The sequence below is a fragment of the Myotis lucifugus genome, unplaced genomic scaffold, assembly GCF_000147115.1.
Source record: "Myotis lucifugus unplaced genomic scaffold, Myoluc2.0 scaffold_454, whole genome shotgun sequence".
NCBI classification, from domain to species: Eukaryota; Metazoa; Chordata; class Mammalia; order Chiroptera; family Vespertilionidae; genus Myotis; species Myotis lucifugus.
The window spans coordinates 111,744-129,811 of NW_005871502.1; the positions used below are offsets into that span (position 1 = coordinate 111,744).

Consider the following 18,068-nt stretch of genomic DNA (forward strand, 5'->3'; position numbering starts at 1 on the left):
TTCCATGCTTTGCTTTATTCTTAAGGCTCAGCTTCAAGAAGCATTTTACTGAAATGATCTCATTGATTGTCATAAAATACTGTTGAGGCAGAAAGGACATTCCCTCCATTTTGAAGATGATCAAAATGAAGTCCCAGAAACTTTTGGTATTTGATTAAGTATCCATCAGCAACTTAATAGCAGGAGGCAAGCAGATGGAATGAAATCCTGGGTCTACGGCTTCTCATTCCAACTGCCATTGTGGGCCTTTCTTAGTTTTCTTGTGCCTTAGTTAACCTGTATGTAATACAGGTAGAGTCTTTTTGACTACCAAAAAGACTCTACCTGTCTAATAATAATTATTATTATTATTCATCCCAAGATTGTGATGAATAATAATAGTTAAAATGATTGGTACTTTGCATAGTATAGGGTGTTCCTTAAATAAAAAGCAATATCATATATTAGTGTTGGTTCACTAGACCTTATTCCCTCTCTTGCAAAGAGAGTAAACATTCATTTAGAATTACGAAGGCTTAGCACATGCTCAGCAAGTGACTAAGAGCAAAGGATTTGACTTCTTCATGTACACGGTACATATGGGCTGTCAGCATTTCACAAGTAAGTAGACTTCAGAGTTAAGCGTAGTTTTCCAGTATCTGCAAGTCAATGATAGAGGGATGCCCACTTGCCATGTGCACCTGGTATTCTTGCTTTGTGGCAATAAACAGCTTTGGATGGGCAACTGACTCGAAGTAGTCCTTACTGCCCTGAGATTCCCAGAAGAAGAGGAGGTTGGTCTCATCTGTGATGATTTTGGGTGTCTCAGGCAACTCCTAGGATAAGGAGGACAGAGTTGTTAGAGGATAAGATGCTAGAACAAGAATCAAAGTTCAATCCCTTGGGCATGTAGCCTTACTGAGAAACATAGCACTTTAGGATTCTGACTCTGTAATATTATGTAGGTTCTTCATTCATTTGTTCATTCAGCAAGCATTTATTACATGCCTATTAGATGTATGGCCTCATCTATTCATAATAGTTGATCTCCTTAGTTAACTGGAGAGAAATCCAAATTAGTCATGAAGATTGCCAATGACACCAGTGTCTCCCTGTATCCTGGCAGGTGGGGTCAAACGTCATTCTTGTCCTGCCTCCAACACAAGCATAAGACATTTTCCATCAAATCTAAGCACTAGCAATTCTAAGACCTCTAAAAATTTTGACCTCTAAGCATGTAAATCATACTTTTGGGAAAACAATGTATAATGTAAAAATGTTTATGTCTGTATTTGAATAAACAATTGAAGGTTGAAAAAATATCAAAACACACACACACACACACACACACACACACACACACCACTACACAGGTATATTAGCAGCTGAATCCTTTCTATAAAATTGTTGATGATTGTGATCTCTTTAAACTGTATCTTTCTTGTAGTTATGAATAGAATTTAATAATACTTTCATGAAAAAGTAAAATTCAAATTCTAACTTGAGATACTTCTCTACTCTTTTTAATCTAAAGCAGTGGTTCTCAACCTTCCTAATGCTGTGACCCTTTAATACAGTTCCTCATGTTGTGGTGACCCCCAACCATAAAATTATTTTCGTTGCTACTTCATAACTGTAATTTTGCTACTGTTATGAATCGTAATGTAAATATCTGACATGCAGGATGTATTTCCATTGTTACAAATTGAACATAATTAAAGCATAGTGATTAATCACAAAACCAATATGTAATTATATATGTGTTTTCCGATGGTCTTAGGCGATCCCTGTGAAAAGGTCGTTCGGTCCCCAAAAGGGTCGCGACCCACAGGTTGAGAACCGCTGATCTAAAGGAACTAAATATTCTTTTTGAGGTTTCCTTGGGGTTTTTAATGTCAATAAAGATTTTATTTCCAAAACCTATTCCTTTCCTAATTTTTCTCATCTCAATAAGTGGAGTTTCTCCTCTTGCTCTTTTTGATTCTGTCTTCAAAATGTAATGAGGTTCTGTCTACTGCTTTCCACCTGTCTCAGCACTTCCCACCCCATGACTATTGTTATTGCCTCCTATTTGGGCTGTCTGCTTCCTCTGTTGCCTTCCTTCTGATCTATTCTCCATTTTAGAAAATATAAATGAATTCCCTTTAATGGCTTTTTATTGTTCCTCAGATGAAATCCAAATGCAAGGCTCCACCAATACCAGCCTCTGCCTTTCTTCCCTCCTCCTCTTGGTGCCCAGCTCCTAGAGTGTCCTGATCTTTGAAGCTAGCCTTTAAGCTCTTAAAGATCTAGGGCCTGGGATCAGTCAGACCCCTCTGTTTACAATGCCCTTCTCCCCTTCCCCTCACCTTATATGATGGCATGCTCCCCCCTCCCATCAGCAGCTCTCATCTTACAGGGAGCTCTATTCTTGCCTCTCTATCTAAAGAGAACTCCCACTTTTCTTTATCTCGGTACCTTGTCCATTTGCTTTACAGCATCTTGCATGTTGTACTGGTTGCTTGGTTTGTTTATTGACTGTGTCCCCAGGAGACTAAGTTCTACAAGGTTAGGGACTTTGGTGTACCACTGTCTACACCGCTATTGGCACTATGCTTGACAGACAGAAGGCTGTCAGCAAATAATGCTTACTGAATGACTTCATGAATGAAGCTACTGACACCACTTTCCTTTAACTTGATCCAGGTAGAGAAACACATGCACCACGTAAATCCTAGTGGGGGTGGGGGGGTTGGATTATACATTTATGAATAAGAGTCACCTACTTATCAGTGGAAAAAACTCTAAGACTAAAGTAGGCATCTGTGTATTTGTGGGGGAAGGTGGTAGTTGATGGGATGATGGATAATGTGGGCACTAATGAAGAGAGAGAGGCACTAGAGTCAGAAGGCCAGGGTTTGAGTGTTGGCTCCAGTTTTCTGCCTTGTGCCTGCTGGCACATGATTAATCCTCTCTGATCTCAGTTGACTTTTTTGAGTTTCTTGGAGGCAGGCCCATCATCCTAATGTCTAAATAATGTAAGCCAGATAGTAGATGTCAGTAAGGATCAAAGGTGGCTTGAATAAATGGATGTCCTGGGATGGGAGGTGAACAGGATCAGGCAGAGAAAGAAAAAAGAAGGAAGAAGGCAATTTATCTCTTATACACTCTTGCACCTTCATTTTACTCTCCCACAGATTCTGCCTAGAATTGCCTCTGGGGATGGGTGAGAAGCAGGATGGGGTCAGATGAGCAGGTGGGGACTGTGGTAGGAAGAGGACTGTGCACCCTGCTAGGAGTGTCTGCCTTTTGGAGTCATTGACAAATGTATGAGAAGGTAAGTAGAGACAGAGGACAACTGACCTTTAGCAATACGGGTTCGCCTTCATTTTGCGCACTCAGAAACAGTCGCGTGTCTGAGATTCTCAGAGTTACAGGACGTTTAAGGTCATCTGATTTATAAGCACCCATGTCAAATCTCACTGTGGAGAGAAAAACCAAAAAGAAAGTAAACCTATGGTATTTGCATAGAATCAAGTGTTTATGTAGATACTCTGTATGTGCCTGTGTGTGTGTATTAGGTCCCTGACTATGGTGTAAGTGCCAGAAATGGAATCTGGCACACTGTTGTGTCCTTTACAATGTCTGCCATATTTACTAGGCAGATTGATACTTGGTTAATATTCTTAGAATCTTCTAAGTCTAATGAATGCTTGGGGGCTGAATATTTATTAAATCTCTTGTAATTACATTAGTGGGATAAGACACTGTAATGTGAGGTCATGAGTTCATAATGACCTAAGATGGAGGGGTTTAGGGAGGCTGATACCCATGTTGCTAGTGTTAGTGACAAGCAGTTAAATTTTTCTTAAGAACAAAGCCTAATAAGAGTTGTAAAATTATATATGCCTAGGAACCTAGGAGTCCCACTTTTGGGATATGCTCTTCTAAAGAAATAACCTCATAGGAAAAAATGTACATAAACAAAGATATTTGCAACAGAATTACTTAGAGCAAACCCGACTCTCTCTCTCTCTCTCTCTCTCTCTCTCTCTCTCTATATATATATATATATATATATATATCTTATCTAATAATAGACAAACATGGTAATTGACCATACCTTCGCTATGCCTCCCATTGGCTAATCTACGCCTCCCATTGGCTAATCAGCGCAATATGCAAATTAACTGCCAACAAAGATGGTGGCTAATTTGCATACTGCAAACAGGGCGGGACAGCACCATCCTGCCTGCCCTGCTGCCATCTGGGCCTGCTATCTGCCATCCTGGGTGGTGGGCATCCCGTGTGCAACCCGACCAGGGACGGCTGGGCAGGGCAGCAGTGATCCGCCAGCCCACCCGGGCATCCCGATCGGCCCTGCCCTGTGCGCGACCCGGGGAGGTGGGGCAGACACCTAGGGATTGGCCTGCCATCTGCCACCTGGGGAGCGGGCCTAAGCCAGCAGGTGGTTATCTCCCGAGGGTTCCCAGACTGTGAGAGGGCACAAGTGGGGCTGAGGGACATCCCTCCCCCCCCCACCAGTGCACAAATTTTTGTGCACTAGGCCTCTAATAGGGAAATTGGTGAAAATAGAACACAAGTGATTTGTAACTGTCATAGAGTGGGAAGCATGCTAGCTGAAGTCCAATCAGAGAGAGCCCTGCTGGTTACTGCAGAGGATCTTCTGTGGATCTTGGGAAATAATTTAGTATATGATGACATATCCTGAAGCTAACCATGTACACCATGGAAATGGTGTGATGAAACTTCTTAGACACTAAGTTTCATCCTTCAGAACATATTTGCATCTTATCGGATGTTTTGCCTCCAATTAGGTTATATGATTGAGATAGTGGCTCTTTCTAATTTGGTGTTATTTGTAAGTTTGCTTGGCAGGCTTCCTAATGAGGCGTGATGGCTCCTCATCGGTTCTGGGTAAATCGGGGTGAGTCATTTAACATTGTTGAGACTCAGTTTCCTCATCTTTAAAAGGAGGATAAGACTGAGAGAACCAAAGGAGAGACTCCATCAGAAAGCTGCACACTGCCCTTAGTGCTCTCAAGGACAGCACACCTGCTTGGGAGGCTCCCAGGTTTGGTTGAGGCTTTGTCTTTGCCGGGGGTTTTAACTGGGGTGATATGCATCCTTCTGTTCTAGAAAAATTGTGCAAAGCCAGGAGTCTGGAGAGGTGTATTCTTTGAAAGTAGAAAGCTTGAAAGAAATACAGAAATAAGAGGAGGGAGGATGACCGAGTTGTCTGTTTACCTGCTTGGTCCATATTATTTAACGTGGCGGCCATGAGGAAGCGGCCTGATGTGTCTCGAATGATGCTTTGGTGGAGGTTGTCATTCAGGATGAAATGCCTTTTGATGACCCTCATGAAGGGGTACTTCACGTTGCCCTGGAAGCTGTAAGGTACTGACGTGGGCTGGAGGATTTCTACAATCATTAGCACAAGCTGAGATTAGTGTCTGGGTGCAAACACATGACATGTCTGCTCTAATACAAGCACGGAAATGAGGAAACAGAGAAGTGGAAGCACCCAGCAGTAGCAGAGTGGACTTTAGGATCATTTCTTTTTAAACTTTGATGCCTCAATATTTTTTTTTTTAAAAGAGATTATTGGTGCAATGTCCTCATTTTTGGTTGTTTGGAGATTTCTAAGTAACCAGGAAAATTCTAGCATCCCCATCTATATTTTCAACCGAATGCACTCTGCGTAAAGAAATAAATACGTTAAGAATTTTGTATGTTACTGAGGGAGCAGATCTAAATGTCTGTCCCCCTCTGAGCTGTGATGTAAATCAGTAGCTTCACAAATTTTCATGGCTCTGCATAATTCTACTTCTAGGAGTCTCTTCTAAGGGTGTAAATGGTAATAGAAGTGATGGTTTCTTGATATGGATGTTTGTTGTTGCGTTATTTATATTGGTGAAACATTGCACTCTAAAATGTCCTACATGAAAAAAACACCTAGATATAAAATTGTATACAGTGTGATCCTAGCATGGTCATGTGTATGTAAGTATATAGAAACAACTTATCGTAATACTGGCAGTGGTAAACTCTTAGTGGTAGTATGAGTAATTTTTATTTCTTTCTTACATTTTCTTCTACTTCTTAATTTTCTAGGTGAACATGTACTAGTGTTTAGCTGTTACCTTAAACATATTTGGTTTTTGTTTTGCATAGAGGGTTGTAGAATAGAGGCATGGGAGAGAAATCATGGTTTTTATGGTTAGAACCGAATTTGGTTTAAGGCTTTCCCATTTACACATTGTGTGACTTTGGGCAGGTGACTATCTCACTGAGCCTAGTTTCCTCATCTGTTAAATGAGAGTGTAGAGTTATTTCGAAGTGTAGAGATATTGCAGCCATTAATAAAGTGGTATTGTTGGTAGCATTAATAAAGGCAGTAGCAGCAGTAGTAATAGTAAGAATAACAACAACAGCAATAGCTGATATTTACTGGGTATTTTCTACGTGCCAGGCATTCTTCTAGTCAAGAAGCTTGCAAGTATTGATGCATTTAATCCTCACAATGAGTAGGGGCTCTGATGATCTCCATTTACAGTAGAGGAAACTGGAGCACAGAGGGGTTAAGTTATTTGGCCAAGGAGGCATAGTTAGCATGTGGAGGAACGCAGCTTGTAAGCTGATACCCACTAACAGAGTATAAATGCTTTCTGCCAAAGGCCTGAAAGTCACATGACCTTTACAATATGGCCATGAAATGAGCATGTGAGCAAATATTTTAGACACAGGCCACTGCTGCTTCCTGCCCGCTGGAGAAGGATATCATTTAATCTTCCTTCCTTATAGTTTCCAGACTAGTGCCTGGTTGCCTTCTTGTTACTCTGACTTTAGGTTTTATTTGCCCCTATACTCTATTGTCCCTACATTTGCTTATAAATGGAAAACAAGGATATTATTGAACTTGACTCCCTACCTTCTTCTGGATCATTGGCAATGGTTTCCAGGTCATCATCGGTAATGAACTGATTGAAACTCAACCGTCTCTTCTTCAGAATCTTCCCATTGGCCGCCACCACCACCACACTCTCCTTGTAGGTAAGCTGGGATGTCTTAGAGGTCTCAGAGGTACTCAGAGATAGGAATTGGCCCATGCAGTTCTTGGGAAATGGGTCGTAGCTTGCATCATAGAAGGATTTCTGTGAGAAAGGGAAGTAGAACCTGAGAGGCTGCCCACGGCCATAGAATGAGAGTCCTTTCAGCAGGAGTTTTATTCCACAGACTCAGTGAGAAGGAGCTGCATTTTGGCCTTGGCTAACCCATGTTTCATCAGTCTTCCCCTCTCCCTCCCGCCTCCCTTCCTCGCAGGATTTCCCTGAAAGGACGTGACCTCTTGGCCGGTTATTGTCGTCCATCGGCCAACTAAAAAAATGAGGTATAATGAAACAGGTTTACAAATGAGACCTTTGTGAGTGGTGGCCCTCCATTTAGGTCTCTCTCAGGAAGTTAGACTTTTACTGGTAGGGCGCAAAGAGTCTAGAAATAGTCCTCTGAGAACAGCTTTTAGAGCCCGTACCTAATACACACAGACGGTCTCCTAGCAAAATCACACAGGTGGTGGGTGGCCTGCTTTCTCCACCTCAGCTTCATGGGCTGTTACATTGCAGGGCTCCCACTAATTTCTGGAGCTGGAGTCAGAGAGGATGACCCCAACATATCTCTTTAGGAGACAGATCCCAAAGGGGCTGTCTCAGGATGGCATAACATTCTGATGAAACCTGGCCAAGAGTCTCCAGTTCTTGGGGTTCTAGATATAGTTCTGCTCTGTTCTGGTAAATTCTAGTGACCATGAAGAAGGCCATCAACTCTCAGTGCACAGAGGCAGATACATGTCTCTGGACCTCTTGTGAGGGTATGACAGAAGCATCTAGGATTCGAGCCATTGTGGTTCTTTTCTGGTGGAGAAAACACTAGTGTCAGAATAGCAATCCCGTAAGAATCAGTTATTGGCTTACCTGATTCAGAGAGAGTTGGTCAATTTCGGAACTGTATTCTTCATTTTCACTGTCAAACAAGATGATAAGAATGTAATTGTTTGTTATATCATTACAGTCACTGGGCAACGTATTTTAATGACTACATTATCTTTGGGTAACACACACACACACACACACACACGCACGCATTAACACACACACACACACACACACAGCCACTACTGTCATCTTAGAAAATGAAAGACTTCTATAACAGACATCCATACAGTGATTCGTCCCTCACTAATTTGAAATTACTGTAGTAATTATCAGGGCAGGCTTTGAACTTTACCTGGGTTTTATCAACAAAAACAGAGCTTGACTAACAAATTGAAGAGTTGTAATTAAATTTTAGAGAAAAATGTTAAGCTCCTCAAGAGAAAAGAAATACTTTGGAAGCACCTCACTTTAATTTTAGCCAAATAGGTGTTACACCCTGCTTTAATGTATTCACTAAAATGGATCTAGTCATTTATACTTGGCAACACATCCAAACAACATCTGGATGGCCTAGTGTGTGTTAGTGCATATTAACAGGTAATGGGAGCACCGTGCTAGCTTAAGGCCCTATAATTTTACCTTTTTACTCATTTATGTTTCTCCTATGTCTGGATGAGGTTGGACTGTGTGTAAGCACTCATGTGCTCAGACTGCTGTGGAGCCATTTCCCCTTCCAGATTGAGATCAAGAAGTTTTCTGAGAATGGTTTCCCTCTCTGACAGTCCATTAAAGCCTATCACTGTCAGACATGTGATCCCAGCTGAGACTATGTCTGAGTAGATGTTGAAATTCACTAGGACTCAGCAAGCCTTAAAAATAATTTTTCTATCATAGCTGTCTCCCTGTCAATGTCATCTCAGCTTAACATGCTGGCTGCTTAGTTGCCCTGGGTCTTTGCTGAAGCTGCCGTGACTTGGGAGCTAGGACACATCTCTTCAGTGTCTGCCAGTCCAGCCCCATGCTAGTCACTGTAACCCCTTGATCCCCTCATCGAATCACAAGAGAATCTATTTCCTACCTGTAGCAGCTCTTCAGGTCTTCAAAGAGGTCAGGGACCTGAGCCATCTTGACTTCTGAAACAGAGAACACCAGGGGCTGTCAGCCCAGCCCGTTCCTGAGCCAGATGCCTTCACAGGGAACCACCTCCGCTGTGTGCTTCTTGAGAAACGTAATGCATGACTTAGCCCACACTCAGCATTTCCCCCATTCTTCTTTTGACTCCCTTAAATGATTTGCATTGCATCTGCCTCCTCTACTAGATTATAAATTTCTTTTGGAATCTTAGTATTCCTTATGTGTCCAACTCAATGCATGTATAGAGGCATTCAGCGAACTTTGGATAAGTTAAAAACACACATACACCACAAGAATGAGGCATTTATCTTACACAGATGCAAGAGAGAGACAGAGTTTGTGGGAGCAGAGTTCCCTAGAGGGAAGGCTTGCCCTTAAGTGAAACCAGTTCCTCTGTCTTTCAGTTCTCCACTGGGAGAATCATTTTCTAAAATCTGACTGTGATTCTAACTCACACTTCAAATCAGGAAAGGACAAGAAAGGAAGGAAAAGGCTTTAGCATCACAGAAGGCAGTTTGAGAGATGACAGTCAAGGATACAAAGAAAAAAATATTTTAAAAGCCAAAGATGTGATGAGGACAATACCTTAGCTACTCAGGCGCCAGTGCAGTGACTCCCTCTGTGGCTGGAGACTTAGTCTGAGTCCCGTGCCTTTGCCTTTGTCTTCTGTGGAGTAGGCGTGGCCATGGGTACGTCACAGGGAATTCACATGGAAGAATTTTGCCTTGTATGCTTTTATGTTCGTTCACCCTCACAATGGCAGACTATAAACTTGATCATGCTGTTTGCAGATTGCCAGAGTTTATGACTTGCTTTGTGTATTTATTGCTCTGCTCTAAACAAGTATAAACACATAGTCTTAGGGAAAAAAAAGGAAGAAAACATAGGATACTTAACAAGTTTCTAAAAATCAATGATAGAAGGGGAAAGAGAACTCCTGAAATCAGAATTATAGGTGGCTAGAGTTGGAGGGGAGCTTCGAAGCTGTGGTTTGTGTTTTGGCTTCATTTGTGTATTGCTCCCTGTGGCTGAGTATGAATGGATGGGGTAGTTGGCAGCCCCTGGCAGCTGAGGGGTGGTCCTTAAGGGAGGAAGACCCACTTTTTTCTGAAGGAGTTTGTTTGAATAGGCATAAATCACTCAGAGTATGGGGTGACAACCTGTTGCTTAGGGCAGGTCAGAGGAGACAAAAGTGACATTCAACCACCAAAGTCTTCATCCTCTTACTCCTCTGAATACCATCAACCCATTTCCTACAGAAGTGACAGCTTCAGGAGAAGCTGGGCTCTGGCATGTTACAGCCTCCACCAGAGCCCAAAGAGTGGTCTGGTCTTTTCCGGGACAAACCCCAGGAGTGTGAGGATAGCTGCAGACTTAGGGAGGTGTGGGCAAATCCCCGGCCAGAGCCCAGCGGCGAGATTCAAGAATGAAGGGACTCATGTCTGACACTGATCAGACTTTCTCAGTATTCTGAGACTAGCCCAGTTCTGGTGGTGCAACACCACAGCCTTAGCAGATACCTGTTTTAGGTTTCCTGGTTGGAATTGAAGACACATAAAATTTTAAATAAAGGAAATGGATGGAAGAAGAAGGAAGAGGAAGAAAAACAAGGTAAAGAGAGAAAGGTGAGGCATGGCAACATGGTATAAAAATGCACTCAAGCACAGAACTGGGAGGAAGTGACTTGTGTGAGTTGGGGAAAACATTCTCTCTGGTTCTGTGCATTATGGAGCTGGTTAGGTGATCATGGTCTATCCTAGGTGCAAAATGTCTGGTTCTGATTCCTTTGCCCAGTCCAGTTCCTCCTGATGATAGACTTGGTGTTTCAATAGCCATAAACAAGAGTTACAGAAATAGCTGGCACCTTGAATGTAGGCAGTGTAAGTGTATGACCAGATTGGGGCAGAGGTTGGGTGTCTCAGTACGATCATTATAAAAATGGTGTTGGTAGCCAGTTACCTACGTCCGTGGTTCCCTTTTAGGCAACACAGAAATGTTAACCCTAGTCACCCTTTTGCCTCCCGGAGATCTTGTGAGGACTATTACTAAGAAGCGATTGCAGAGCACATTGTGACTGTGGGCTGTTATGGAGATGCAGCGAAACAAAAATAATAACAATGCTAATGATGGCTCTGTCACCGGGAATCTGTATAGTCATCATTGTAACTAACGCCTTGGTTGACCAAAGGAAAAATAGTTCTCATGAAAATATTGGTTTAAAATCTTCAACCGGGAGGACGCTTTTAGATGAAGACCTCCATTGAAACCGTGAAGATATTTAGTTTCTGGGAGGTATATGCAACACCTCTTTGGTAATCCAGGAAAATACCGTTGGTTCCATCATCAGTGGCAACGCCCATCCTGGCCAATGGCATTCTATGTTGAAGAGAATTCCTCAATGTGGTTGTTGAATTTCTCAAGGAGAGTTTGAATATTTTTTTTCTGGACAGACAACTCAGGTTGGGGTCTCATCTAACTTTTTCCTTCATGTGACCTTGGAAACCAGTTTTCAAACAACAAGCTATGCGGGTGAGGTCCCTGCGTGGTTTTGGGGAGCTACTGTTCTGTGAGTGTGAACAAAGGCTGACTTGTAAGGAAGCCTCTGCACCAGGCCATCTGTTTCCAGGGGACAGAGAGAGGACCATACTAGGTAGAGCTCCACTGGAGCCACAGTATGTTTGGGGCTGTCCTGTGACAGGGACTTTGGGTAGCTTCATGCATCTACCTCCTGACTCTGAGGAGACCTCACAAACCCTTCTTTAGTCATTGTCACCTAAATTTTTCAGAAAAAATTTCTGTGCACTTATTCTGTGCCAGGGGTTTTGCTAGGGTCAGTATTTTTCTTTCTTGATTCACAAAATTTGATATTCAAGATGAGATGATATATTTGGTAGGTGAGTGGATATGCTTTATAAGCTCGAAGGCTGTGTGTCCAAAGAGTATGGCAATGCTTTTTCTTTGAAAACTGCTTTACCATTCACAAAGAGCTCTCAGCTGCATGCTCTCACTGGTTCCTTACTTCACTTATGGGAAGTAATGATTATTGTCCTCTTTTATAGCTGGGGACCCCTGAAGGGGTTAAGTGACCAACCTATGGCCATAACATTGGCAGAGCAAGCAATGGAACCCAAGTTTTTAAGTTCCAAGTCAAATCTTCTCTTTCCAATGAATATAGATGCTCAAGTCTCTTATCACCACCAATGCCAAGTGACAGGACTGAAATAGATAATCTCTAGAGGTATTTCCTGCCTCAAAACCCTATTGCTCAGTGATTCTAGGATACTTTGTAAAAAGAAGAAGAAGAAGGAGAAGAAGAAGAAGAAGGAGAAGAAGAAGAAGAAGAAGAAGAAGAAGAAGAAGAAGAAGAAGAAGAAGAAGAAGAAGAAGAAGAAGAAGGAGAATTAGAAGAAGGAGAATTAGAAGAAGGAGAATTAGAAGAAGAAGAAGAATTAGAAGAAGAAGAAGAATTAGAAGAAGAAGGGAGAGATAAAAAAGAAATGGTTTAAAATATCCCCCCTTTCATTCCTCCTTCAAAGAAATCTCATGTTTTTCTTTAAAATAATATTTTTATGAATTTCAGAGAAGAAGGGAGAGGGAAAGAGAGATGGAAACATCAATAATGAGAGAGGATCATTGATTGGCTGCACGCCCCTCATTGAAGATCAAGCCCACAACCCAGCCATGTGTCCTTGACTGGAATTGAACTTGGGACTCTTCAGTCCACAGGCTAATGCTCTATCCATTGAGCAAAAGCACCTAGGGTCTTATGTTTCTCTGTGACATACAGGAAAGGGTGAATGTGACCAGTATAATTGAGTACATGTACAGTGGTAGCTGAATGGGGACTTTAGTCGTGCTCTTGCCATTGTATCATGAAGACAGAAAACATCTGTAAACATCTTTGGAACCAACTTTAAAATCATTGCATGTAGTTGAACCTCATAGGAGTGCTTGAATGAGGAGAGAAATGCAGCTCTGTGACTCTTCAGGAATGAAAGTTTGTTTGTTTGTTTTAAGTGGTAGAAAGCCTCTGCAGAGGAATCAAGTGTGCAGGAACCAAAACATGCAGAGACAACTAAGCCTTTGTCTCAACTCATGCCCTACTTAGTTATAATCCACTTTAAAATTCCATGACAGCCAGTGGGAAGACGGAAAGGACCTAATATGTACTATAGACTTCCATGTTCCCTGTAGTAGAATACATCATCTCATTTAATCCTCTAGTCAGACCTGTGAGGGAAGTATGCTTATTACATTGTACACAAGAGGAAGTCAAGGCTCAGGGACATTAAGCAATCTGCCCAAGGTTACAAGGTGACCAAGTGCTAAGATGGGATTCAGACACAGAGCCCAGGCTCAATGAACCCAGGCTCAATGAACCATGCGGCCTTCTCCCTTTCTTAATGTGACCTCGTCCTTTCCTTTGCTTTTTAAAATTTTTTTCTATTTTTTTGCTTTGTCTTTTTAGTCTATTGAAGGACCTAAAATCCTAAGTTGGAGAAGGAGGCACCTCAGATACTGTCTGGATTAAACTCTTTATAGAGGAGGAAACAGGTTCAGAGAGAGAAGTATCAAGGTCCCAAGGTCACATTGAGAAGTCCATATAAGAGTGGAGCAAATATGGAAACTCACTCCTTCTTGATTTCTAGTTTGAAATATCCTACTACTACCTACTGATACTAGCTCTTCATTAAAGAGGGGTAAGGTGGAGAAATCATCTCACCCATAAGTAAAAAGAGTTAAAAAGAGTGAAACTCCATTCAGTGGGCAAAACTAGCCATGGTAGCTGCTGTCCGGGAAGGTGACAGTGAAGACATCCCTGAATGAGCAGATAAGCACACACTGAAATCAATGGAATGAGGGCATCTAACAGAGGAGCTCATAGACTGGGAGTGGATGGTTCATTGCGGAGGAAAGAGGGAACATTTGAGGCTGAGCAAAGGCCATAGGGTCAATTTAATAAACATAGGGTACAAGACTGGAGTCCAGAAAGGTGAGGGCTATAGGGGTGACGAAATGAGGCTGGAGAGGAAGGGTCATATGGGCAGGACCCGGTGCAGACCCACTAAGGTCTTTACCTATTTAACATTGGGTGGACTTTGGGTAAGTGCTCTGGGAACTCAAAGAGCAGAGGGATGCTATGGCTTGGAGTAGGTGGAGGACTCAAGTTGGCAGAACTCGTGCTGAGCCAGCAAATCCCTGTGTAGCTGTGATCCCCTCTCTTTGCCTTAGTTCATTTGTTCCCTAATTTTTGTGCTCTCTTAAAATTTTTTATTATTCCACATTCCCCTTCTCTCTTCTCTCTCTCTCTTTTTTTTAAAAAAATATATTTTATTGATTTTTTACAGAGAGGAAGGGAGAGGGATAGAGAGTTAGAAACATCCATGAGAGAGAAACATCGATCAGCTGCCTCCTGCACACCCCCTACTGGGGATGTGCCCGCAACCAAGGTACATGCCCTTGACCAGAATCGAACCCGGGACCCTTGAGTCCGCAGGCCGACTCTCTATCCACTGAGCCAAACCGGTCAGGCTCTCTTCTCTTGAGATGGTGGTTAATAAGGGTGTGCCCCTCTTTGCCTGGCCCCTTGGCTCTGTGACCTCCATTTCATCGTTCACAGGTGCTTTGTGAAAATCATGAAGGGATTAGCTAAAGAACATATATGCATAACCCACGGACACGGACAATAGTGCGGTGAAAACCAAGGGAGCAGGAGGCAGGGGCTGGGTGGAGGTGGGCAAATGGAGAGGAAAAATGGGGACAATTGCAATAGTGTCAACAACTAACACTTAAATAAATAAAAAAAGAAAGAAACACACACATACAGGATATCAAAGTTCACTAGAGAGCCTCCAGTGTGTCAGCAGGCATGTCTGTGCCCGTCTCTCACTTTTATTTTTGCTGGCGAGTTGTGACTGTCCGATCAGAAGTTCATGTTAAAGAAAGTCCCTTTTCCTTTTGAGTCATTTTCCTCATTGGAGTCATAGTTATCCCTGGTCTGAACTTGTTTCTCAATTAAAAAAATAACTTGTATTACTTTTTTGGATTCTAAAACATGTTTATTAAATACTGCTAGGGAAATATAAAAAATACATAAAGAAGAGAAGAAAACCCACAACCAAAGGAATAACTAGAGGTATGCCCTATTACTATTTTAGTGTTATTTCCATTCATTTTTCTTTTTTCACAGCATCTATAGATTTGTTTTTATGCAAATGGCATACTCGGAGCAATATTTGCTTCCCTGAAATCTAGGGAACATACGTGGTAGATTGTACTCATGGAATATCCATCTGCTCACTTGTGGTGTTACTTAATAAATGTCGGTTTTCATTTCCTGTCTCTCTGGCCATCAATTAGGGACATGTGGTTTGTTCTGACCAGTGCACTGTGAGCAGGAAGTAGTACGTTCTGGGTTGTACTTCCAGGCTGATGCAATCAAGGCCCAGCGTGCACCCCTGTCATCTTCAATTTCCTCTGATGGGCAACTTTGGAAGTCACCTATTCGAGATGGTGTGGCTGCAAGTGGTTGAGGTGTGGCTCCAATTGGGTGAGACTTGAACAACCTGCCTTAGACTTGGCATCAGTGGGAAACAAAACTGTGCTAAGTCGCTGAGATTTCTGGGTTTATTTGTTTCTGCGGGATACCTTGACCTATTCTGCTACTATGAATGACTTCCCTTCTCTACCACAGATTGCAAGGTGACATGCACTTTACGTCAAATCCCTCTTTCACCTAATTGATTGGATAAATTTTCCAAGAAAGCAAATCAAGAACTTAATCAGTTGCTTTCATTTTGGCCAAATTCCAATTCCAGATAAAAAGATATATTAGCTATGAAGATAAACTGTCCAATAATTAAGCTGGTCCTATTGAGATAACATCCCAGATACAAATCACATGATAATTACATTGAAAGCCTAACATATGGTGCTTTGCAGTTTTCAAAGCATTTTTTTTATAACCATCAATATAAGCATTCAATGTGATATGAGGCTGACTTATTATGTCAGTAGCAAAGGTCCTATGCCCAGAACACAGTTCTCCCCTTTTTCCAGACTCCTGGTTGTTGGGAAGGATGAGCCTCAGTTAGAGCAATTGTGCCACAGGGCGGGGAGTGGCAGATCTGGCAGGTGTGGCATACAGTGTGGTTAGAGAGGCAAGAGGCTTGGATCTGACTCTGACCCTAACCAGTCGAGTGACCTACAACAATTCCTACATATCTTCAGGATTTCCTCATCTATAAAGGGAGGGGTTTAGACTGAATTTAGTTGTGACGACTAGGGTTCCTCCAACCCTGGATGTCCATTCCATATTTCATGACTACTTTGAACATGGCCATGGTCTGCTTCATGGCACCTCTGTGCTCTTGAACTGTTATGCTTGGTTACGTAGGGCCACCCTGGACTCATTCCTTACTGTCTTTTTGTAGAATCTTTCTCTGTCACATGTATAGTTGAGTTACTTAGATACACGCTTTTTTCATTACTTCAAAGGCAAATTTGATTGTCCTGCTGAGTATAAAATAGAAATAAGTCCTTTTTCTAGTACAGACATGGAGGACAGTTGCTGATAAGTTGGAAGGAAATGGGATCATTTACCCCTCTGTTAAGTGATGATGACTCAGGCTTGTTTTCTAGAAAGCTTTGTTTAAACAAAGAATCATCTGGGCCCTTGATTACCCTCAGGGAAGTTTAAGTTTTTGAGTCTGAAAGGCTGGACAAGTTTTGGAGCATTTGGTTTTAAAAAACAACAACTTTCAAGGAAAAAGTATGATCTTTCTTTTTTCTGCATTCTGCCCTTTGGGGTCTTAGTGCGGTTCCCAGTTGGTCACTATACTCCCTGCAGGGTTTTTCAAAGGCACTGTGGCTCCCCTGGGAGAGAAAGAGCAGCCTGAGAGAGCCTGGACAGCGAGTAGGACCGGGGTTGGGGTAGGAGACAGCAGAGGTTCCCACAGTGCGCAGTCCCACGAAACCTGCTTCCCAGTAAGGCCTCAGCAGAAGCCAGGGGGAAAGAGGTGAGAAAGAGCTGCACTGCCTTTAATTGGCTTCTACCCTCTGGGCAGACCTGTGCAGACGCCTACCCTACTCACAGAGTGAGAGAAGTGCTGTAACAGAGGCAGAAGCACAGAGGGGAAGAGGGTGCCTGGGGCTGACAGCGAGAATTAAGGAGCCTTCATGGAGGCTGTGTTAGCTGCGTCTTGAGGAGTTAGATTTGGAGAGTGGACATGGATATTCCAGGTGAGGACAGAGGGTGGATGAAGACATAACATTCCACGTCTGTTTCCTACTCTGTGGGGCTGTGGGCAAGTTACTTAACTTTTAGAGCTCCGGTTGCCTCAGCTGTAAAACTGGACTAGTAATTCTTACTTCATGGGGTTTGGGGAGGATGAAATGAGACTGTGCTTGGGAGCTTTTTCAGGTTAGAGTCAGTCTCCTTTCTCTTCTCCCCTTATGTCCAACATTCTCCATCTCTACCCTTTGTTGGGGCTGTTCCCCCTTTGGGACTTATTCCTCCTCCTTCATCCATGGAATTTAGACCTTTCTTTACTACCCAGGCCCCTCCTTGGTGTGGAGTGGAAAGCACAGACTTGCTGCCGATAATGCCAGGTGTGACTAGCCAGAAATCAGGTTGTAACCAAAGGAATTCTAAGTAGAATGTGAGCTTGTCTATAATGAATACGGTAGGCTGGAATATTATCAAGCGTTCTCAGTTCATTCATTCATTCATTCATTCACTTGTTCGTTCATCACTTGGGGATGTTTGATCCAGAAACATGTTTGGAGCTGAGGACTGAGTGGTGATGAAGATGAACATAGTTTCCAATTGCACAGAGCATTTCAGCATGAGCCATGTCTTACACATGTAATCACTGTGGTGGTGTTTATTAAGAAAGGGGTGGTGTGGGATGCTATGGAGATGCATGGGGCGGTGAAGAGGAATCTAATCTAGCCTGAAGGTCACAGAAGATCTCTCTGACAGAGCAGCATAATGGACAGGAAGGAGAAGGTTTAGCCAGATGA

General features: G+C 42.6%; 1 protein-coding gene across 1 annotated transcript; it reads right to left on the reverse strand.

The window, feature by feature from the left end:
* Nucleotides 1-9,681, reverse strand: IL1A (interleukin 1 alpha). The gene is made up of 7 exons (XM_006103006.3): nt 9,630-9,681; nt 8,989-9,043; nt 7,950-7,998; nt 6,911-7,133; nt 5,227-5,400; nt 3,322-3,440; nt 1-815 (listed from the first exon to the last, which is right to left on the reverse strand). Exons 2-7 carry the CDS (start codon nt 9,033-9,035, stop codon nt 618-620), a joined length of 810 nt encoding a protein of 269 aa, XP_006103068.1. The 5' UTR covers nt 9,036-9,043; nt 9,630-9,681; the 3' UTR covers nt 1-617.
* Nucleotides 9,682-18,068: the final 8,387 nt, after the last annotated feature.

What these genes read in the sequence shown, in the direction of transcription:
- IL1A (XM_006103006.3), bottom strand. Translation starts at nt 9,035, where the DNA reads ATGGCTCAGGTCCCTGACCTCTTTGAAGACCTGAAGAGCTGCTACAG. An exon ending in GACCTGAAGAGCTGCTACAG is followed by an intron (nt 7,999 to 8,988) that starts GTAGGAAATAGA and finishes CTTGTTTGACAG; the next exon opens with TGAAAATGAAGAATACAGTT. An exon ending in TGCCAATGATCCAGAAGAAG is followed by an intron (nt 5,401 to 6,910) that starts GTAGGGAGTCAA and finishes TAATGATTGTAG; the next exon opens with AAATCCTCCAGCCCACGTCA.